Source organism: Colossoma macropomum, unplaced genomic scaffold, assembly GCF_904425465.1.
Source record: "Colossoma macropomum unplaced genomic scaffold, Colossoma_macropomum, whole genome shotgun sequence".
Classification (NCBI taxonomy): domain Eukaryota; kingdom Metazoa; phylum Chordata; class Actinopteri; order Characiformes; family Serrasalmidae; genus Colossoma; species Colossoma macropomum.
This window is the reverse complement of record NW_023494794.1, coordinates 12,629,805-12,652,178: the sequence shown is the minus strand read 5'-3', so window position 1 is coordinate 12,652,178 and position 22,374 is coordinate 12,629,805. Positions and strand designations below refer to the sequence as shown.

Below are 22,374 nucleotides of genomic sequence, written 5' to 3'. Positions count from 1 at the left end.
TTTTACTCATCTTGGCGATGCTAAGTGCACCTCATTTATGGCATTAGATTATGTCTCAATGTATGTAAACCTGAGTTGTAATATCTGCTTATCTAACAATGTAATGTATTATGTGACATTATGTAATGTGTCACACTGTGTACAGAGTCAGATAATCTGCTCAGAGATCGCCTTACTGAACAGATTGCTGTGTTCTGTCATATAGCTTTTGTGTTCTTAGCTCCTTCATTTGTACTGGCGGAACTATGAGTTTCTCTTTTTTTGTCTTTCTCCTGTATATTTATAATAAAATAATACTATAATATATAACAACAATAATAATATAATAATAATGTTAACAATAACAATTATAATGTTTTATTTATAAATAAAAAAGCTCAAGATCACTTTGAATAGCATCAAAAACATTATACAGTTTATTGGGGGTGCGGGAAAAACTTGATTCTTAGATGCATCGCGATGCGGACGTGAACGATTCTGAATCAATTCATAAATGTCAAAAATCGATTTTCTAAATATTTTATTTATTCCGTAATGTTGACGGAACGTAAAATGCGGAACTTGGAAGTGCGTAAGTGCAGCGCCCGGACAGTCTGTAGCGGCACATAACAAAAACACAACTGGATGAGCGAGAAATCCGACCGGCACACTGTGCAATAAGTCAGGTTAGATCAGGAGTCACAACCCAAATGATAATAAGAGCCATTTTGTCCTTTCAGCAAAAATCAAACCAGCTTGGGAGCCACAACATTTAATGTCTAGTATGTCTTAGGGTGTGCTGATGTCTTAGTATAGGCTAAAATATAAACAAGAGCGCAGATTTACTTTGCTCTGCTTTAAGTTTTAGCTCAGCTATAGCCACTTTCCTCCAAATTCCGCCAGAAAACTTTTCTTCAAAACTAGATCAGTTTCTTGTAAAATGTCTCTCAGTGTTCGACTGTTTTACGAGGCTGAAGTCGCTTCTTATTCTCCAGCTTCTCGTTCGAATTTTCCCGTTCCACCTTAAATTCTGCCTGAGGCGCCAAATGTAACTGCTGCACCATTTTAGGTGGAACGGGAAAATTCGAAAGATAAGCGACTTCATCTTCGCAACTTTGTAGTGTTTGGCACTCTCTCGTTGCAGATTTAACGTTCCAGGAAACTGCGCCGCTTATAAATGCGAAAAGTCCGCTCGTTACCAAATGTTTGTCTTAGCTAAATCTCTCTCTTTGCCTTTTCGTTCGCTACTAGCGAGGCGAGACATCGCTGCTATGTGACCTGCAGTCTGCAATCCATTTCTCAGTCGTGGAGAACCAGGGCTTTCGCGCTGTGCTGCACACTTTGGAGCCGAGATTCAGCGTCCAGTCTCGAAAATATTTTACTGACACAGTGACCCCCCCCTCTCTCCAACGAGACCAAAACCAAAGTTATAAAATCACTGAATTAAACGGGTAAATCGGCTGTAATGTGCTACGTGGACATCCATTACCACAGGATCTTATTTCACCCTAACAGCGCATTTTATCGCAGATGAGTGGCAGCAGCGTCTCAAACAAGAGCAGCGAATGAGTCTTCTAAATCATTTCCATTTGATTTATTAATAAAAGATACTGGAAGTAAATGCATTATGCATCATTACAAATACTTTTCTTTAAAACTACAGAGTACTCACTCAGTGAGAAAATAGAAATCCTATATAGAAAAAAAGCTGCATCGAGATGCATCGATAATCGTTTTATAATCGCATCACAGCCCTCTGAATTGTAATCGAATCGTGAGGTGCCTAGAGATTCCCACCCCTACAGTTCATACATTATAATTATACCATATTTTACCATATAGCTCACGTGCTTGTTGAGATGTTACTGGAAATACTTATGGAGCTAAATAAAATTAAGCACCTTTTAAAAATTCTTTGTGTCTTCTTGAAGGCGAAAGGCTGCTACAGACATTGACATGAAAAAGCTTGAAGATTGAAGAGGCCCCAAAAATTTCCCAAAAGCTAGAGCTGGGCATGTTGCCTAGTTTTTTGCTGATACCACTTAAATATCTGTCGATATAGGCCAACCGAATATATATGTTTATATAGTCTGGTTCCATTGACTTACCTTAAAAGTATTAGTATTCCAGCTAGAACGGATAGATAATAGGACTCTTTTTTTGTTCCTGTCACTAGGCAACACAGCCGCTAGTCAGGTGACTGCATGGTTGCATGAGTCAAATGCTTTGCATTCAGTAACACATCTATTAATATTTCTAGTGCAAACCACTAACTGGAGTAGACTGTCATGGTCTAACTTTTTCTAAGGAAGCAGTTGGGCTTGATTAGTTCCACATGTGACACTGATTCAAACAAAATGAACAAACAAACAAAAAAAAAAATACAGCCCATACCTTCACATGAAACCAGACACCGAGGGTCATCAAGTGGTACCCCCTTAGGCCACTGGATACCCTTTTTAGACCACACAATTTCCTTATTGGTGCCATTGTAGTAGCCAGCAACCTACGCAGAAAAGAAAATGTTAGTTTCGTGTAATTTGTAAGGCAGTCAAAGATACCATATTGATTCATATTAATTATTTTTTAAGCTTACATGTTACAGATGGTTTGCTCATGTTTTCATGTCTTCACATCATTTACTTTCAAACATGACAAAAATATATAAAAATGAAAGACGCAAATAATTATTAAGAATAATTATGAAGACCCTTTTATGAAACAAATGTTTGATATATGGTATTACTCAGTTATAGGCAGACCTTTATGCTGGATCTTGTTTTTTGCAATTTCATTTGACGACATTAATAATTTGTAATTCAGTACTGTGCAAAAGTGCAAAGACCCCTCTTCATTTGTCTAATTTCCAGTTCACACAGCCATTAAGTTTAACCCTAACCCTCAGAAAAAGAAATCTCAACAGCCAAATATAATGTAAAAAAAATGTAACATTTAGTGTGTCCACATTTGCCTTTTCAATTTTCAATCTTTTCAAGAGACATGCTTTCAGTTTTTTGAAAGAAATCTGCAGAAATATTTTTCCACACCTCAAAAGTATAGTCTTAGAAGTTGGTTGCAGCAGCTTCTTTATTTTATTTGCAAATTTGTTCATTTCCATTTCTCAGTAACGGCTTCTTGACAGCTACACATCCTTTCAACACTGTGCTGAGTTGTCTTCTCACAGTGGAAAGAAACGTCTGTGGAATTTTTCAGATCTGAAGCAAGAGTGAAGCTTGATGTTCTCCTATCTCTCAAAGATGAAAGCACTGTTTATCTGACAGTGATAGTTTTGATGGTCTTGCATGCTAAAAGTTCCAGTTTTTCTATATCTTTTAATAATGGAAACTCATATTTTTACACTTATTGTCCTTTGACTTTCCCCTTCCTTATGCAAGTGGATTGTCTTATATCCAATTTACTCAGAAATATCTCTGGAAAAAATGAATTAGTAACTGCTGTTTTACATGGAAATTAAATAAATGAACAAACAAAAATGTTTGTTTGTAAACAGCAGGATTCATTTTGATAACACCTATAACGGGCACAATTAGAATCCTCGTTAGTACCAGGCCTGCCACATTACAAACAAGCAGATACAAAGGCACTTCTTATTAACAGGGCATTGTAACAATTATTTTAGTGTGTGCTTTGAGAGAGCTCATACAACTTAAGACTTCTGCAAGCGATATGATAAAACACTACCGCTTGTCGTGCTGTGACTGCATTTGAAAGAACGCTGTGAACACTTTTAATCACAACTAATAATCATGCTTGGCATAATCATGGTGGAGGTGCCACTTGAAAAGAAACCTGATTTTTTTTATTTGTGCTACATTGATGGTGAATGTGCTTCGGCAGTGGTGTCGATGTTTGTGATTTCCTTTTTAAAAAGAAAAAGAGTTTTAAGGGCTAATGTAAATCAAGCGTACTCTAAATGCGAGGTATATAGTGTAGCTATGGCAACAGTGCACCTGTGTTTCAGGTTGGCTATTTGGCATGCAATAGATCTGTTGAAGGCATTCAGTCTAGAAAGCTGAGGTTCTTCTCAAAGCAATGTGAAGGAAGCATTCTTGACCCATCTAGCCCTTTCTTTTCCCACGAAGGCTCTTCTGTTTTTCTCCTCTTTATACATGAATACCTATGAACAGCTTTCAGTAAAATAATCACCAATGCTTGCAATCATCATTACTAACTGGCTGCAGATGCTTTTTGAGCTCTTCCAGCTCAAGCAGAGGTTATCTTCAGGAAGCTTCCCCGATTATACAGAGAGTTCTATACAGCATAATCAATCCCAGAACCAAAAAAAATCCCAAAAAATTATGAACCTACATACATTAAACAACAGTTTAATCCACACAGTTCTGAATGAACATGCTGAAAAAAGATCCTTACAAGCTGTTCAACAGCCGTTTTTGGTTAAGACCAATGGCAAGAGACAAGCAAAGCATTCCGTTTAAAATCGGCACGTGACTCCGAATGTCGCTCAAGCCGCCCAAGGCCTAATTTCCTGCAAACGCAGAGCAAGTGACATGTGGCCTGTGTTACTATGCTCTACACACACTTTATACCCTCGCCATTGTTATTTATCGTCATTCTGTACACTAAAAACTCTTATAAAACTTTTATAAAAGCAGGAAACACTAATGGATACAAGATGAATTTAATACAACGTAAAGACCTTCTGAAATTGAAATCAAACTAGCTCATTTTGCAGGATTATTCACAACCGTGGAACTGCTATTCTATGGTAGCAATTAGCTCAAAACTCTGATAAAAATCAAATCTGTGAATTGGAAAGTGCTGAGAAGTCTTATGTCATTAAACCACAGCATATTAACTCTCCGAGGCCCCCCATGGCATATATGCTTTGAAATGTCTCTCTATACATTTTGTTGAATTACTTCTCACTTATACTTACATATTGTTGCGCATATAGTCTTGTTTTGTAGAAAGAAAAACATTCTTTACATTTTTGCCATATTTTTGTCATTTTTTGACATTGACACAAGCAAACTGAAATGTCATGAACGTCACTAATTTCTACAAATAGAAATTAATAATTAATAATAATGTAAATATAATTAATTACGAAACTAAAAAGATAATTACATATAACTAATGTAAATTTAAAAAGTATAGCAAAAAAAGTAACATTAGACATCTAAGCATTCAAATCTGATTTTGTCTGCTTCAGAGCCTACAAAGGAAGTGAAATAGTCCAAAAAGTCTGTCATCTCTAAAAACCATGAATTGTGCCTTTCCAAACAATACACAGAGGGTTCCCGAGGTGAAATATACTGACATGCTTTCGACCAAGCACACCAGACGAGTAACACTGCTCATCAGTGAATCATTCTGGCCAAAAAATACACATTTTCATCGATAATCACAAACTGGAGCTGGGGAGAAACTTGAAACAGACTTACCGCATACTGTCCAGTTGTCAGGTTGCTCATGGCCCAAAGGCTGAAGTCTGTGTACCTGGCATTGTTTCGGTCTGTGCTAACAAGGCCTGTCACCCCTGAAACACAAATAATATTACATCTTAGTACACATAAAAAAGTACACTGCTGACTTCTCAAACTCTTGTCTTAACTAGCAAAGTATGTCCTCACTATAAGCTAAGTATATTTCTACTCTTAAGGGGTATCATTTGAGCTTAAATAAATATTAAATATTATTACTGTTTCACAATAGTCAACAGGACGTGTCTGTTCTCTACAGTATTCAGAACACACTCTCCTCTATCAAGTTATCATATGGTCAGTCAGGTAAGCAGATGTGAGCCAGCAAGTTAAACTTTTAAAGGTCCAAGGTAACAAGAAAGCAATGCTTATATTCAGTTTATTTCTAATTTATTGATGTTTTAAATTAACAACCAACAACCAAAACAACCAAATTCGGAACATAAAATTCAGGCAAAAAAAAAATAAATAAAAAACAAAAAAACTATTCACTCTAAGTATTTGGTGAGCTGGCAAAAAGGTGAGCCGTCAAAATATTCCATCATAATTTTCCATCATAAAGTTTAACTACAAAATGAAAGCATATGCTTATATTTGCTTTACTGTTTATCTAAATAGTGTTAATTCAAGCAAACATCTTTAACCATTTCGCTTTACTCTCTATATTTGGTGTCACTGTAACTGGCATGTTAAACTAGAAAATGTCCAAGTCCAGGTTAAAATGAAAGACAGCTTCATTGTTTATTTAGTGGATTTTTGGCCTTGCAATACTTAACAAACCAACTTACGAATGTAACACTCCAGCAAAAATATTTACTTTTCACTCTATACCTTCTATACTCTCCATTTCGTGAGCTAGCAAGGTGGAGAAGCCAGCGAAACATCATTGTAACTGGTTAAACCCGAACAAAAAAAGCAGTGCTTATATTTGCTTCATTGTTTATTAAGTGGTGCCTTGGACTTGCAATAATTAAAACAGTCAAGACGAGAACGTAAAACTTAAGCAAATATCTTTACTTATTAAACTCTATACTCTATATTTGGTGAGCCATCAAGGAGATGAAGCCAGTGAAGCATTTCACTGTAACTTGTTAAGTTAAATTCGAAAAGGTTATAAAGTACAAATCAACATGAAAGCAGTGCTTATATTTGCTTCACTGTTTATTTTGTGGTATGTTGAACCTGAAATGATTACAACAATCCAGTCACGAATGCAAAACTCAACTTTTTGTTCTTTTAACACGCAGTTTCCCCTCCAAGGTGGTGATTCTTGACAGGAAAAACAACAAACAGCCCATATCTCCACCATGACCCTGCACACACTATTATGCCTGGCTCCAGAACGCATTTGGCAAAGAGCGAGTAGGAGAGTTCATGTCTTAACTCTTTTCCAGGGAGAAGTTTCGGCAGATGGGCTGTGTATTAGAAACAGATTTTCCATGGACATGCAGGCTGGGACAGGCTCTAAATCACAGCACCCTGACCCCTATGCTCACTGCGAGGGAGTCTGACAGTTTACCAACAACATCCAAAAAGCTCTAACATTTGCAGCTGACACTCCAGCACTCTTCAAACACAGTGTGCAAGCCCAGAAATTTCTTGTCCAGCTTGGTGCTGCAGGTCAGAGTGTTGCATTTACGTTGCTGTGTTGGTGCTGCAACACAGATGCTTACTATGTAAGCATTTACAGTACAAGCGCTCAATAAAAACAAGCAGCCAAACAATCACTTCAGTCAGAGCAAGAAAAAAAAAAAATTCAGCCACAAGAATCTGAATAACTAACTGCACTATGTAACATAGTAATCATGCCTGAACTCACCCCAAATGCTGCGATTTTGCATCCTCATAATGATGTCAAGGCCATCGTTCTGAGACACTCCATCTGCTAAGGCCTCACTCAGGGCCTTAGCGTACAGAACAAAGCCGTCATGGAAACAGCCGGCGATGAAGTCCATCTGAAACAACCAGAAAGTGTTCAAACTTAGCCCTTATTATTACCTCAGAAAAATAAATAATTTTAAAAGAAGTTTTGTGTTTTTTAGTTTACCATTTTTTTAAATATGGATATAATACAGCAAATGAGAAGATATTTTTGTGTAACTTTTACACTCACAAGTTGGCAGTTTTAATCACTGCAAGTTTACAATACCTCTAAATAAACTTTCTATGTTGTCTTAATAAAACTGATGTTGCAGAGTAGTCAATCTAAATTCCACTGAATGGTGCAATATTCATCCACGTGTCACATGGATAGAACAGGTATATTTGAGTGTGTATGAGTGTAAAGGATGGCGGGCAAAGTTATACACAATTACAGCCCAGCTACTATCAAGCCAATGTGTTTTTTCTTTGTAAGTGCGCCTGTAATGTCGCAACAAGTTCATATTTTTGGCAGGTACACACAGTTCTAGGGTTTCAGGGAGTTTGTCTGCTAATTTTGTTCATGAACACAGCTGATTCCGGAAAATGAGCCTGACACAAGGAAGCCAAACTCATGTTTCCACGGTTTTTCGGTGTCATAGCTGATCAGTGACTGTGTCCTGCAGTTAGAGACAGAGCAGCACAGTTGACTGAGCACTACAGAAAACATGACAGGCATTCAGTGGACTTACATTTCTGCTAGCGATGTCAAGGTCGGCAAGTCCAAGTCAATAAGAAAAAGCGCTTGCATTACTTCATTGTTTATTTAGAGCTGTTTTGAACCTACAATGATTCAAACAGCTAATTCTGAAATGTACAAAGGTCTTTACTTCTTTGCTCTAGGAAACGCCTACATAAAGTTGTTTCTGCCAAAGCGGGCAGTACCCTTTACTGAAGTCAGGGGCGTACTTACTTTTTCAACAGACAAAAATTACATCTCAGTCATTTTTTTAAATAAATTATTGCAAAGTCAAATTTTCATTGTTCTACTACATAACGTTTAGCTATACATACTTACTGAAGACCAAATACTAATATGCCAACATATGTCAAAAAAAGAGAAACATTTCATGGGGTAGACTTACTTCTTCACATGACTGTACATATGTGACATTATAATAACCCAGTTAACTCTCCCTTAGATTTTAAAAGACTTACCAAGGAAGGTTCCAACTGGACATTAAAGTCCTGTGTTGCTCTCTTGTGGAGTTCAGTTTGGAAAGCTGCATACTCTGGATTATCTGGCTCCCGGTACGTTATAACGAATACATTCTAGGCAGACAAGGAAAGACAGCTGAAGTTCATAAAATGAACACCAAATGGATCTGACACAAGCTCCAAGAATTTTCCAGCATAGTCAAAATACTTCTGCATAATGTTTCTGGACACCAAAAAGCACAGTTGCTGTAAAATTCACAGTACTAAATGTGCAGCGTTTAGGCCACAAATCAGTTACAGATTTTGGTTGCCAGTTTCATGTTGATATGGGAAAAATGTTTGTGTTAGAATGAAGGCAAACCCATAGAAGCCGCATTAATCAGCGCAGTACGTTAATAGTGTGTAACTACTTAAATAAGTCTGTCAGAACGCTGGTATGCCGAAGCCCTGAGGGTTTTAAGATGTGTCAAAAAGGGTTATTCTGGAATTAACAATGTTATAACTTGTGCTGCACTAATACTAACAATATAAAGACACTGATGTGTCAGATTTACAAGAGACGTTTCCAAACAAAACCCTCAAGGTTTGGTGATAACATTTCAAAACACGATGCTAAACATGTGTATTATAACAAGTCTCTCTATCAAAGCCATCCAATTTCATCTAGAACCATGAGGCCACATGCCATGGCAATTAGGCTTCAATCAAAAACTAATAAATTTAAAAACAATAAAAGTCTTTTTGGAAAATTACTATGATCAGCAAGTTGCCTCAAAACCTGTTGTAACTCGTGATCACATTAAAATGTTGTGCAACTTGCTAAGACTGCCAAAAAGAACAGCTCCAAAACAAAGTTTAAAAGTCCTCCTCTCAGTGGCCTCTGAGCTGTGCAACTGAATTATCTCTGAGAAACAATTTATTTTAAGTGCTTCACTTTTGCAACAGAGCTCATCGTATAGGCCTAAATCTTGTAAAAGTCAGTATCAATATCTGTGCTTGACTTCCTTGGCTTTGAACGTAAGAAGTTCTTACACTTAAAATCCTAAATATTAAAGCACCTGATCTACATCAAACATTTTATCCCAGTGCCTATCAAAAAACTTCAGGCTGAAGAATTTCTGTTGTAATTACACGAATGTCTAATCTGAATAAATGAAAGCGGATAATGGATTTTTAACAGTTGAAGCAGCAGGATTAGCTTTTAAAATGCACTCTAAGTAAGTGAAATTACAGCCATATTAAGTCAAGAACAATTGTAAAACCGTCTGGAAGGCTGCAATTAATGTCCATGAGAAAGAAATTAACATATCAGTCTTATGTCTTATGGCATGCTGAAAAGCTTCATGATGTAGCTGTTCAAAGCAAAGTGCATGCTAACCTATACTGACTATTAAGGAGCATCTGTTCCATGTTTTGATGCACAAAAGCTGCTTTTAGAGGAGCAGATGCTGTGAAGTGGAAGAGTAAAAAAAGGGGACAAACACTGTTTGCTGATTAAAATCTTTTGGAAATGGATCAACCTTTTTTCCAAACAAAGTACTGATGATATTTATATTGTGTATTGTTGGAATTTTCCATTAGGTTACCCGGAACATCTTGATGGGATCCTTCCACTGCAATTCTGAGCTGTGCCAGGGCTGGAGGGCCTCATTACTGAGGCTTTCACCAAATGCATCCAGGTAGAAGATGGCATAGTCTTCAAAGTTCTTCACCTCTTCCTCGAAAGCTCTCATGATGCTGAAGAACGTCTGCAGGGGCCCACAGATATAGACGACTAAAAGAAGACAGACACAGCAGAGGTTTGAGAATGATGAAATTGTAAGTCGGTCTGGATAAGAGCATCTGCCAAATGCCGTAAATGTAAATGTCAATGTATAAGTTTGGACATATACAGTACAGGCTACACTGACGCTATTACAGTGTCTGGATTTGATGTCACTTTAGTACATCTGCTTGTTTTATATTGCAATTGGCATCCCTAACACCTTGTCCTAATGGTAAACGACGTTAATGCCAAAACAAACCACTGCTATTATATTCAACAAACCTTTCTACAGCACTTGCAAAAGGACACGCCATTTCTATTTTATTTACATGTTGCATTGCATTGCAAGGATGTTCCACTTGAACACATCCTGAGCCTTCTTGGTATCATCTTCAAAACACGGTTAAACTAGTCAAAAATAGATGAAGAGAAACTAATCCATGAGGTGGACAAATAAGAGAGCTGTTTGACCCTTCCTCTAATTTTTAAACAAGATTTGCTGTAAGCTACCAATATTGCATTTAAATGTTTTTTCAAATGTTAAATGTGTAGATGAAATATCAGGATTCTAACAGAATTAATTTTCACTAAAGGTTTTAAGATAAAGTCTCAAGCTGTTAGTTGATAGGTCTGTAGTTTATTCATGTGTTGACCTGACACTGCCAATGCAGACATCCTGAAGGCTTGGCTACAGTTAATACTATAAGCATGGTCAATAATAAAAGGTATATAATGTGAACTAATCCTAAAAGCATGTTAATAGGTTAGTATGAAAACATTTTGTTTTATAAAACAGACTAAACTCTGAGCCTCAATCGAAGCCACTTTAACATAGTCAGTTGTACTATACACACAAGTGAATTCTGTATTAATGCTCCAGCACCACCCCTTCTGCATGGCAAACTGACTAACAGGAAGTGATTAAGTGATGTTGTAGGCTTCCCACCAAATTTAAACAAACAACAAAAACTTGTTTTGTCACAGACTTGTTTATTTTTGGAGACGTTACAGAAGCACTCAACATTTGAGATGTTTTCAAAAATTCCCAGCTGCAAGTAGCTCCTTCATTTTTGCTTCACATTCCTTTGTGGGACAACAGTGTGCACCAGCACCAGATTAAAAAATCGACAGATTCTTAGCATGTGTACTCAGTTTGGCACTTTACACTACAAACTACAGAAAAGTCTGAGACCACATTGAAAATCTGAAATTTCCAAACCTAAAAATAAACAGGAAGATTTCTAATAAAAAAAGAAAGAAAATGAAGAAGAAACATTGAAGTTTCTGCACTATTTCTCGGTTACTATTCAAATTTAAACAAATTTGTGACACTGACCATGTTATGGCCTTTGTACAAAAACGTCAGGTTTTTTTTTCCTTCTTCCACTGAAACTTGTGGTTAGATGAATTTTACACAAACTTTCAGAGTCCATGACAGCTGGTGTTCACACTGTCATTTAGGCAAAATGCTGATAATATAATTTGTAATGAAAAACATTGTATTAAATGACAAAAGAATGTAAAACAGAAGCATTTTCACTGGTGGTCTCAGACTTTTGGACCCCACTGTATATAGTCAAAAATAGTTAGAATTACAGTTCAATTGAAAAACTTTTAGATTTTTCAAATCACACCTGTGCTCTCTTTACCTCCCTACATGTATACATGCTGATTGGAATATGGATGAACTTCTACATGTGTAAAGCTATCTACATTCATACTAGATCTTGAAACTAGATTTGTTATTGGTCCAAATCCGACTGACCCGTCTGCTCATGTTGGGTTCGGACATCATTTCCCAAATATCTGTTGGGCTCGGGTTGGTTTCAAATTTCATGTTCTGTTTCTCATAGCCCACCTCCCACTTTTAATAGATTCAACCCTGCATTTCCATCTGCTTTAGTGTTTCTCATTTTATTCTTCCTCTTGACTTTCAGTACCTTAATAGGTTTAATCTGGCATGCTGAAATCACCCACTTGTGAATTTAGCACTGAGATCCATGAAGCCATGTTTGTGATAAAACAGATGTGTGGAAAATATAGCAGTACATTATGGAATGTTTGTTCAGACTGAAAAACTTTGGTATATTTTTCCAAAGTACTTCATGATAAACTTAACAGCTGATTTTATTATGATTATATTGTAATATCTGACATTATTTTTAATTTGTTTATCTAATGCTTTCCTATCAGGTTTTAATCCACACTTCGGGTGCTGTGTCAGTCCGAGTCAGTTTCAGACAGACTTTTGTTGAGCTCAGGTCAATTTGGTTCCTAAACGTCATGCTGTCATTTGGGTCAGGGTAGGTTAGGACAGAAAGTTATCTTTATTAAGGTTTGGAGCAAATATTTCAGGCCTGATTAAAGCTCATACACACTGTTGTGATGCACATAAATAGAGCTGCATGATATGAATAAAATACTAGTATTATAATATTGACACAAAATGCAATTGTGATGCCTCATAAGTGCATTTGTCTACAAACAATATGACAAGGTTAAACATTGGCAGTATTTGTTGTTTGGGAAGCACTTGTAATATGCTCTAATAATTTAATCGGTGAAGCCTTTACACCAGAAGACGCAGCAGCACATGTTTATACTGTACTAGTCTGATGTCAATAAAAACACATTATATTTGCACATTTACTCTTGCATTGCAAGAAAACACAAAATGTAGACTGACAAATACTTACAGCCTGTGAGTGATGTCCAGTCTGATAAAAGAAGCATTTGTGCTACATGTGTTCTGGTTTAATGGTAAGTTCCATGTTACCAGAGTTTACAAGCTGTGACGTATCACCAGGTATTATGTTCTTTGATATCACAGGTACACCAAGTAGGCCAAGCTGCCATTGGCCTATAAGTATTGTTCACATGATGCACCAGTAGATGATGACCACCTGAATGCAAACAAATAGTAGTTACAATTCAGTGATGCGACAATTTTCTGCCTTTATGACTTGATGAAGGCCATCTGAATGCACCATAAAATTGGTGAATGCTGAACCTATTTCTCAATGTAAAGAACTGAGGAAAAAGAATAGGAGCACTTTGACAAAGTGAACATTCAGATGCCATGGACAACAATCATACTAACATGCTTTAAATACAGCCTTGCTGTTGGAGTGTACCTTTCTGTTTGCCGTTTGTAAAAGAAGACAAATTGTTGCAGGGATTTGTGGATTGGTGATCGAGAAGCCCACCCTCTAATTTCTAAAGTTCGAGGAACACTCCAAAGCATACATTCATATAGCTGTTGGTGTCCACAATCCTGTGCTGTTTTCCCTCTCGTCTGCCCATGTAGGCATGATTTCCATTAGCAGTGTCTCTCACCATGGCCAGTGCCAGCTCGGAGGCTAGACTTCCAGTTAGCAGCCCTTTCCTCGCATGTGAGACTGAAGCCGGGCTCCGGCCCGCCACTCACACCCCAAAACCCTCCGCTCTCCCGGCCCAGCATAGCCTGACTCATGCCAAGCAGCCCTGCTGTCTCCTGGATGCACTCCAAAACAAATGTACAAAAAGGCAAGGAAAATGTTCGCCACTGTTATAGAATTTATATGCATCTGCTGGGGCCCGGCTGATACAAAGACCGCCAAAAAAAATGGCGCAAGAACATTTTGTTTCACTTAAAGGTGAAGTCTGACAGTACATGGGTACAGGGTCTTTACTGGTAGTTTAAAATGGGCTGAGGGTTTTTTTTTGCTAACATGTTAAGAATGGAAGAAATGTACTATTTAGTATTATTAAGTGAATGAGGCATAAAAACACTGTGGAAGTGCACAACTTGCTCTGTAAATGAACAATACGTAAGGTAGCACGGTGGAGTTGCTTGCTTCTTCTTATTTTGCCCATGCAGTTACAGTATGTGTATGTCAGTGTGCAGTCTATGAAAAGTAGCAGTAAACAACGCTCACATTAACTTCTTGCCTCAACAACATTTTGTAAAAAAAGTGCTTTTAAAAATATTTATTAATTGAGTTGGCTCTATTATTGTCAATTACACTTAAGCAGACACGCCATGGTGTGAGTCTTATTGTGAGGGTGAAGCAAGCTAAGGTACATTGTGTTTATGTCTGTGAAGTGTCTTTTCCCCCAAAAGAACTCCTGTAGTGGTCCACATCTGCTATGGATTTTTCGGTTGAACACATGCGTACGCACATGCGGACACATGCATATACAAGCACCCCCACTGAAACGGCAAAACACAGTGTGATTGACACTCTCTCCCATCCAGCTACCTGACATTTGCTTTCAATCTGAAAGGCACTCAAAGGCAACAAGGTGTGAGGTCGAACAGGTGTGAGGTGGTACCTTTAGAAAAACCTCTCGCCTTTTGTGTATTTGTGCTAGCATTGAAAGCTTTTCAGCGTGTATTCTCTTCAGTGTATTTGTTCCATTCAATGCATTACAGTGGTGTATTACCAAACGTCTTCTATAACATCCATTTTTGAGCCAGAGGTTTAGGCAATAATTTCTTCCAGACTAATACAAATTTGCCATTAATATCTGGAACCATTTCAGGACTCTTGACTCATTGCTTCCCGTAAGTAAACCACCAAGAAAGAGAAAACAGCTGTGACGACAAGGACGGCTTCAGGGTTAGGCCCATCTTCAGGCAATCTCATCAGCAGGCAAAAATGAATGGAATGCTGAGGCCAAAAAAGCTGAACAAGCCCTGACAGCCGCATTACACATTCTGACCCCGAGGTGGTTATGGCGGCACTGGAACTCACCTAAAAGAGGAAGCATGACTCTGACAAGCACCGACAGTACATTACTGTATTTAGAGGCATCATTAAATTGGGATCTCAGTGCAGTTCTACTGGCGAACAATGTGAAAATGAGGAGTGACTGATTTGTGACTATGAGAAGACAACAAGCATCTCCTAAATAACTATGGTTAGCGTAGTCACTGGGCAAGTCACACAATGAGAAGCTCACAATGTCAGAGTGTGCATCCATTTTGAGCTGCGTATTTGTTCTGTGAAGAAATCTCACAGAAGAGCTGAATTCCAAAGTAAAACCAAGTGTCTGGTGTACAAGGGTTGTACAGCAAAATTATGTAACTAAACATCTTCTTTTTGATCCTGAGAAAACACATTAGAAGTAATTTTGCTGACCACACAGTTGTTTCACATGATGTAATTAAACTTCATGTTCAAGCTGATAAATGCTTAAGCCTGGCTATTAAACTACTGGTCTATAAGTTCACAGCTAATAGGTGGACCATGCCAAGTCTATCTATTGCTCATTTTGGCTTACGCCAGGCAAAATCTGATTAATTACTCACATTGACAAAATCCACACTAAAAAAACATGCAGAAATGGATCAGATCAACACTAACAACTAACAGCCGTGGTCTTTCCTTTTGCTGTTAGACATTTAAAATTCAAGGAATTACAGCATTACCAACAGGGTCTATGATGCTAATCACTAGTAGCGAGCATACAGTGAGCTTAACATTGGAACAACTGCAAGCAATTAGCCATAAAAGCCCTTTAAATGTTCACGTACCTTAACAGGCCAAGTTAAATGTCAGAACAATCAAGGCACAATAGGCTGTTATAAAACACAACTAAGAGCTTGACTAAATATTATCAGATAACTGCTACGTGGAGATGCTATCACTGCTCTCCTTCTTGTGCTAACTTGTATATTTTGGCTGTCAATGGACTGTAAGAAATAGAGCAACTTAAAATACGCAGTATTTTATGTCTGGCTTCGTCAGTTGCCTATAACTGGCTCCTTGATGGTCATTAGACTGCCCCGTTGATAAGTTCCTACTAAGAAACTGAAGGTTGCCTTCATCTTTTTCTCAAACGTATGGGTTATTGATACGTCACTCTATTTCTCTTAACTCTATTTCTCAACTTCTAACAGAAATGCTTGGCAGCTTGCGCTGCCTTGGGGTTGAGTTTATGTCCCAAATGTGCCATGTGCTGTATATGACTGGTGGTCATGAGGATGTATTTGGCTGCATTTGCCATGGGGCAGGGAAGATGACTTTGTTTATCTCAGCTCTGTTCATATGCAATGTATCTTTCAATCAGACTCAAAACAATTTGCCTGCACCTCAAATCCGATCAGCGTCCTTAATTCTGAGTATCTGAGTAAACTGGTATGTTTATTTTCATAGATAATCCATCCACACAGTGCAAACCTCAAAACAAAAAAGCAAATAAAAACAATTCAGTTTAGGTGGGTTATATTATTGTGTCCAATTAATGTTAGAGCACAATCATTCATTTTTAGCATGTGCATAAAGTGAACTGATAACTTTTGTTTTTTGGGCCTAGTTAAGCATATTATAGTGTGTTTATTAGTGTATTGATTCAATTTGCCTGATCATTTGGCCACCAGTACTTAAGTAATTAACTTTTTTGTTATATAATTAGTCACATATACTCTGGATTTATTTTTCTTTCTGTTTATGTAAAATCACCATTTATATTATTAACCATACACTACAATTTAAAATAACTCTAACAGCCTGTTCCTTGCTCTTGGACTTAAACCTGTCGTTCCCTTATGATGGCGTTCAAACCAAAAGTAGCAATCACAGGCAGTAAGACAAAACGTTTTCAGAATGCTTTTGTTTTTACTCCTGCTGTGAGTAAATAACATTCAGAAGCTTATTATTTACACATTTCTGGAGGCCTACAGGTTGCAGCAACTGGTAAAAAGTCAAGCATTATATCCACTTAATAGTAATGGTTTAATATGTTTTAATAAAATTTGGCTCACTCAAGCATAGTTGACACCCTGGCATTAAAGTAGAGCTGGGCAATATAAGAATATTTATTGTTACTGTGCTAAATTATGTCACGTTATGTCACAATATGTTTTTCTGAGTATTTTGTGGATATTGTCTGTACTTAAAAACACCTGCCAAATGCATGTTTGATTCCAAAGACAGCATAACTAGTCCTGCCTAAATGGATTTATTGCAGCACAGGATGTAAAATGTTCAATACAAATAACTGCATTCAAAGTTTTTGATATTTTCAAATGTGGCACAACTAATCTGTTTTAAGTTATCAGATGTCTAAAAAAGAAAATATCATCATAGAGTATGTATTGTGATATTATATTTTTGCCACATCACCCAGCCCCTCATTAAAGATATGACAAGGTTTCATTTTCCACTTTAAAATAGTTTCACACTGCAAACATTTAAGACCGCTAGTTAACTTCTGAAAATGTGCCTCATTGCTGCTGTATGAAAGCTGCATAAACAGAGTGCAAACAAACATAACAAAGCAATGTAACTAGATCGAGTTTAACATAGCCGATACCCCATCCATTGAAAACTACCTGGATCAGTTGGACATCCCTACCTTTCAGCCAAGCATCTATCTGTGGCCAAGTCTTAACTAGGACTGACTCTCAGATGAACCTTAGAGGAAACTGGAAAATTATAGACTTTTATTTAAAAATGAATTGAAAAAGAAACAAAACAAAGATTACACATGAGTAGACTGCACAATGCATCACCACATTGCTAATAATGGGCACATTTATCCTTTAAAAAAAAACTCTGGTAGACTATCAGAAAACTTCTCGCTGTAAAAATAGAATCAACTGTGTAGGCTTTAAAAGTATGCCCCTTTTCCTGGCATCCAAGAAACCTTGAAAGGTACTTTGTTCCAACAAGACTTCCAACCAGGACTGCTGTGTTTCTTTTTGCTAATAGCAGAAAAAGAGAATGAGAACGAGACAGAGAGAGTGAGAAAGAGAGAGAGAGACAGACAGACAGACAGAAAGACCTGCTCTGATCTGATGTTAAAAGGGGATACTGGCAGGCTAACATGAATACATGTTGCCATGGCAGTGCAAACATTGTAGAAAGAGCTGCATTTTTCAGCATTCACCACATAATGCCTACACACAAACTTGACCATAAGTGTTACCTAATGCAGTCAAAACTAACATTTATCAGAATGTCTTATCAAATGTTAACAACTAAAAACAGCAGCATACTACTTGGTTCCTCAGTCAATGAGGCAAAAGCTGCCACTGAAGGCAAAAAACAAAAAGGTGTTTGACAAAGTGCTATACCGACACTTCATTATCATTTTGTTATGCGTAATTAGAAGAACCATGAATTGGCATTTTGAAATTACCACATTCTTTGGTCCTTAATTTCCTGTGGTTCATGCTGAGCTCTTCCAATTAAGTTTGGGACAAAGAGGTTTGCCTCCTGTGTCCAGCCTTTCAAGTGCCTACTTGATTGGATTAAATTTAAAATAATTAAGACTTACTTGTGTACAAAATATTGAAATTCTATCCAAAGAAATATGCTGCACATAATCTGTAATTTACTGGAGAAAATCTGGAGAAGACCTATTACCATAAAACAGGTTTCTCCAGCATCCCATAGATATTAATACCAGGAATGGTTCACAGGAAGATCTAATTTGGTGGAATTACAAGGCTAATGTAAAATAATATAATATAACTGATGAAAAACATTTTGAATAACAGATTTCCATTACATGTTAGCTGCATTAGCCTCGCAGCAAAAGTAAAGGAGCAAACTTGAGATCATTCCAGAGGTTTACATGTTTGGATGGACTTAGCCTTACCACATAACTCCACTCTTTATCTCGGCTGAACTCGCCCCCCACATAATTATTTTCTACTTTTAAACCAATACCACCATGACTTTTGAAAAGAGAAATCTACAAATTACAATAATCAACAGTGAGCCAATATGTGCTGCTGTGTCTGCTACAGAGAGGTTTCTTAGCTTTCTTTTACAGGGACTGCACAACAGCCTGACGACACTACTCCATTTCATAGCTCACAAAACTCATTTCTCCCCATAATCATCATCATCATCATCATCAAACATTATACTTTGGACAGCATCAGCTATTTAGCGTTGTCATCTATGAACTGAAAGCGCAGCATATTTTATGTGCCTGTCAGGTCGTGCTAGCATCCTGACTCTGCCACCGCTAGCACTGTTTCACACAGTGAGCTCTTAGCATTCCGAATATCACTTCATTTACAGACTGCTCTGCTGAAAACCTCCTCTTCACTCAGCACCTGAGCCTCTTCAGAGTATGTGAGAAATGGTTCGGGATGGAGACATGGCGTCCGAAAAGTTTAATTTAAAACCTCTCTGGAACTACAGTTAAGTAAGTCAAACCGTAAACACTAATCTAGGGAGGCTTACTCTTTCACACAAGAGATAAAGCTCACGAGGTGCTAACAGCAGGTTTGCTACCACACATTAAGATAATAAATAATAAAGATATAATAATAATAATAATAATAATAATAAATCATCTTTATGGACGTTTTTTCACCCTCTTAAGATCACTTTGTCACACTGTGGCGAGCTGTTCCTTACCCTGCTGTGTGATTAAGGTTTGACTCTCATCCAAAAACGATAACGACCATTAGTTGTGTTATTACAGAGCTATGTGCTTACATTCACGGAAAGCGAGGTCAGGAGTTGAGGAGACCTCCATCTCCGCGAACAGATTTTTAGTTCAGGAAAATATTAACCAAGACAGGCCACATAGGCTATATTAGACCTATATGTTGCACAAAAGTGAAACACAAGCAGCGCTTCCTCTTTTTTGTCACACATAAAAATGATAATTATGTTAAACTGGGACGTTTCCCCACACACGTTCTAGGAGAGGTACATTATTGACACACAGTTCATACTTTGGCCAGCGCGTTAAAGCAAGCCTGACTGGCTCTGCCTCACATTTTATGAACTTAAAAAGGCTAAACTGCATTAAAAGAATAACATTGAGTGAGAAGTCCACTGGGGTGAATGTGCTTGGCGAATTAACAAGTTTTTCTTAAACTGTAAATAACCACGTTACCAAAAATACAACTCTGGGGAGGGCAGGTGGTCGAGCATATGGCCAAATCTGAGTGGCTCGCATAGTTTCAGCGTGAAAGCACAAAGCCTCATTGTGGTCCAGAGAATTTAATTGTACTGTAACTAGGTTAAGATGGGCACTAGTGGGCACTGGGTCAGGTTATACAAAAACAAATGTGGGCTGAAATGCGCCTAAAACTACATGAGAGGGGGCGTTTCCATTAATAAAATGTTAATCTTACTCAGGATCTCTTTCGGGATTTTTTCGACAATTTTTCCGACCTCTAGAGCAACAGCGTGCAGGCCAGACTTACCTCTGCCGGTCTCCTTAATGAACGTTGCGATCTCTTTGTAGGGGGTGATGTCTTCATACGGGAAAGCCTCCACGGTCATGTTTTCCTCGCGGAGGTTCAGGTAAATACCCTCGGAAAGGAAGAAGTGGGGTCTGTCGTCTTGTTTCAGGTCGTGGAATATCATGAGCGCGCGCCTTGTCCAGTTGAACTCCGCGTGCAGGGAGTTGACGAAGTCCCCCAGCTTTGTGGTGGTCGGCCCGGTCCGGACCACCGTCCTGAACTCCTCGCTGTTGTCGAAGCCGAACGCCAGTCCTCCGGCGGTGATCAGCGGCAGCTTCCAGTGGGAAGCGAATCTGCCCACGGAGGCGACCGAGTACACGCAGCCGGGACCGATGAAGGCGTCCGGCTTGTGGTAGAGCTTCGTGTCCACGGCGATGATCTGCGCCTTGTTCTCGGAGCACGAGCCCGTTGAGTCCTCCACGCTGAAGTTGAGGAGGTTCACGGCGTGTCCCCCCAGGAGATCGCTCTGCAGGATGCGCTCTCTGGCCATGCGGATAGCGGGCAGCACCCGTGGCGATGCCCAGGGGTACTTCAGATTGTCCGGCAGCATCACGGCCACCGTGATGTTCACCGCGTGCGCTCCGCACCAGTTCAGCGCGAGGCAACTCAGCGCCGTTAACAACCGATGGAGGAGCTCTGTTTTATATCCCATCACGAACTCAACCGAGGAAGCAAAACTCCGAGCGAGCGGACTGAGAAGGGAAAGCTCTCAGGTGAGAGTGGGAGAGAGAGGGAGGCTAAGCTTCTTCAAAGGCAATCATACGCGTTTCTCCCGCTGCACAGCCGAGGCGAGACAGTAATCCATTAGTGTGGGGGTCTCACTCCAGACCTCCTCAGAGGAAAAGTCCGTTTTTACTGGGTTAACTGGATTCCTGAGCTCGCCGTGCGATTCCCCCGTGAGTGTGTGTTGCGTGTGATAACACTCATCCAAATGGCTAAAGTTAAACTCAGCGTAGCCCCCTCCGCATGGCCCCCCCTACACGTCATGTCATCTGGCTGCGATAGGCAAGGAAATGGCGCCCCCTGCCTGCCACACAATAACAACAATAAAATATAAAAATAGGACACATACATGATGAAGTTGCTACTGTTGATACTTGTTGATACTATTGATACGAAATGTATAAAAAAGTATTTTATAATAAATAAAAATACAAGTAAATACAACAATAAATAAACAATAGATTGTATTTACACTTTACATATAATTTATGATTATACACTATTGTTCAAAAGCTTGGAATCAATGTTTTCAACAGTACAAATCACATTTTGTTGCACAGGGATAACATGTTAAACCTTTTACACATGTATATAAAATGTAAAAGGTTTATGTTATTCCTGTGCAATTTCACCATAAATTTCAACAAGTCTAATACTGTACACAAATTACAGTATATTATTTATCACTCAATAACTTATTGTTCCCAGCTTATGGATCAAACATCTAAAAAATAGAGTTCTGGTATCTAGTTTGTGATATTTAAATTTAAATATATTGTATTGAAAATAAAGATTATTAATGACAAGTCATTTAAAACTTTAACAGTGGTATATTTATTTTAATGCTAAAATATAATCAGCTTTTAAATATAACAGTAACAACATTGGTATTGTAATTGTTCTGACATTTTATAAATAAAAGCAATAAACTGTTCGTTTCTATAAAATGTTTTATTGTATATATGATAATTACACTACTATTAGTAGTAGTTATGAATAGCACCCTTAATTCATAGAAACTGAACCTAAGGTGCTTCACAAAAAGTGTGCAAGTACACTGCAAAAGTAATGCTCTATAAGGCTTTCAGTACCTCACTGAGCCTGTACAATTGCCATAGAAAAGTGCTGCTAATAGAATGAGATGCTCTGGAGCAGCCGCATGA

General features: G+C 38.2%; 1 protein-coding gene across 1 annotated transcript in view; it reads right to left on the bottom strand.

Annotated features, from left to right (window-relative positions):
* The window catches only part of LOC118814564 (atrial natriuretic peptide receptor 2), a 61,639-nt gene extending 40,210 nt beyond the window's left edge, over nt 1-21,429 (bottom strand). Inside the window, exons 1-6 of the mRNA XM_036580216.1 lie at nt 20,450-21,429; nt 10,109-10,296; nt 8,523-8,636; nt 7,264-7,399; nt 5,406-5,500; nt 2,374-2,485 (exon numbers count right to left, since the gene is read on the bottom strand). Of these exons, the coding sequence (XP_036436109.1) occupies nt 2,374-2,485; nt 5,406-5,500; nt 7,264-7,399; nt 8,523-8,636; nt 10,109-10,296; nt 20,450-21,140 (1,336 nt within the window). The 5' untranslated portion in view covers nt 21,141-21,429. The remainder of the gene's footprint in view (nt 1-2,373; nt 2,486-5,405; nt 5,501-7,263; nt 7,400-8,522; nt 8,637-10,108; nt 10,297-20,449) is intronic.
* Nucleotides 21,430-22,374: the final 945 nt, after the last annotated feature.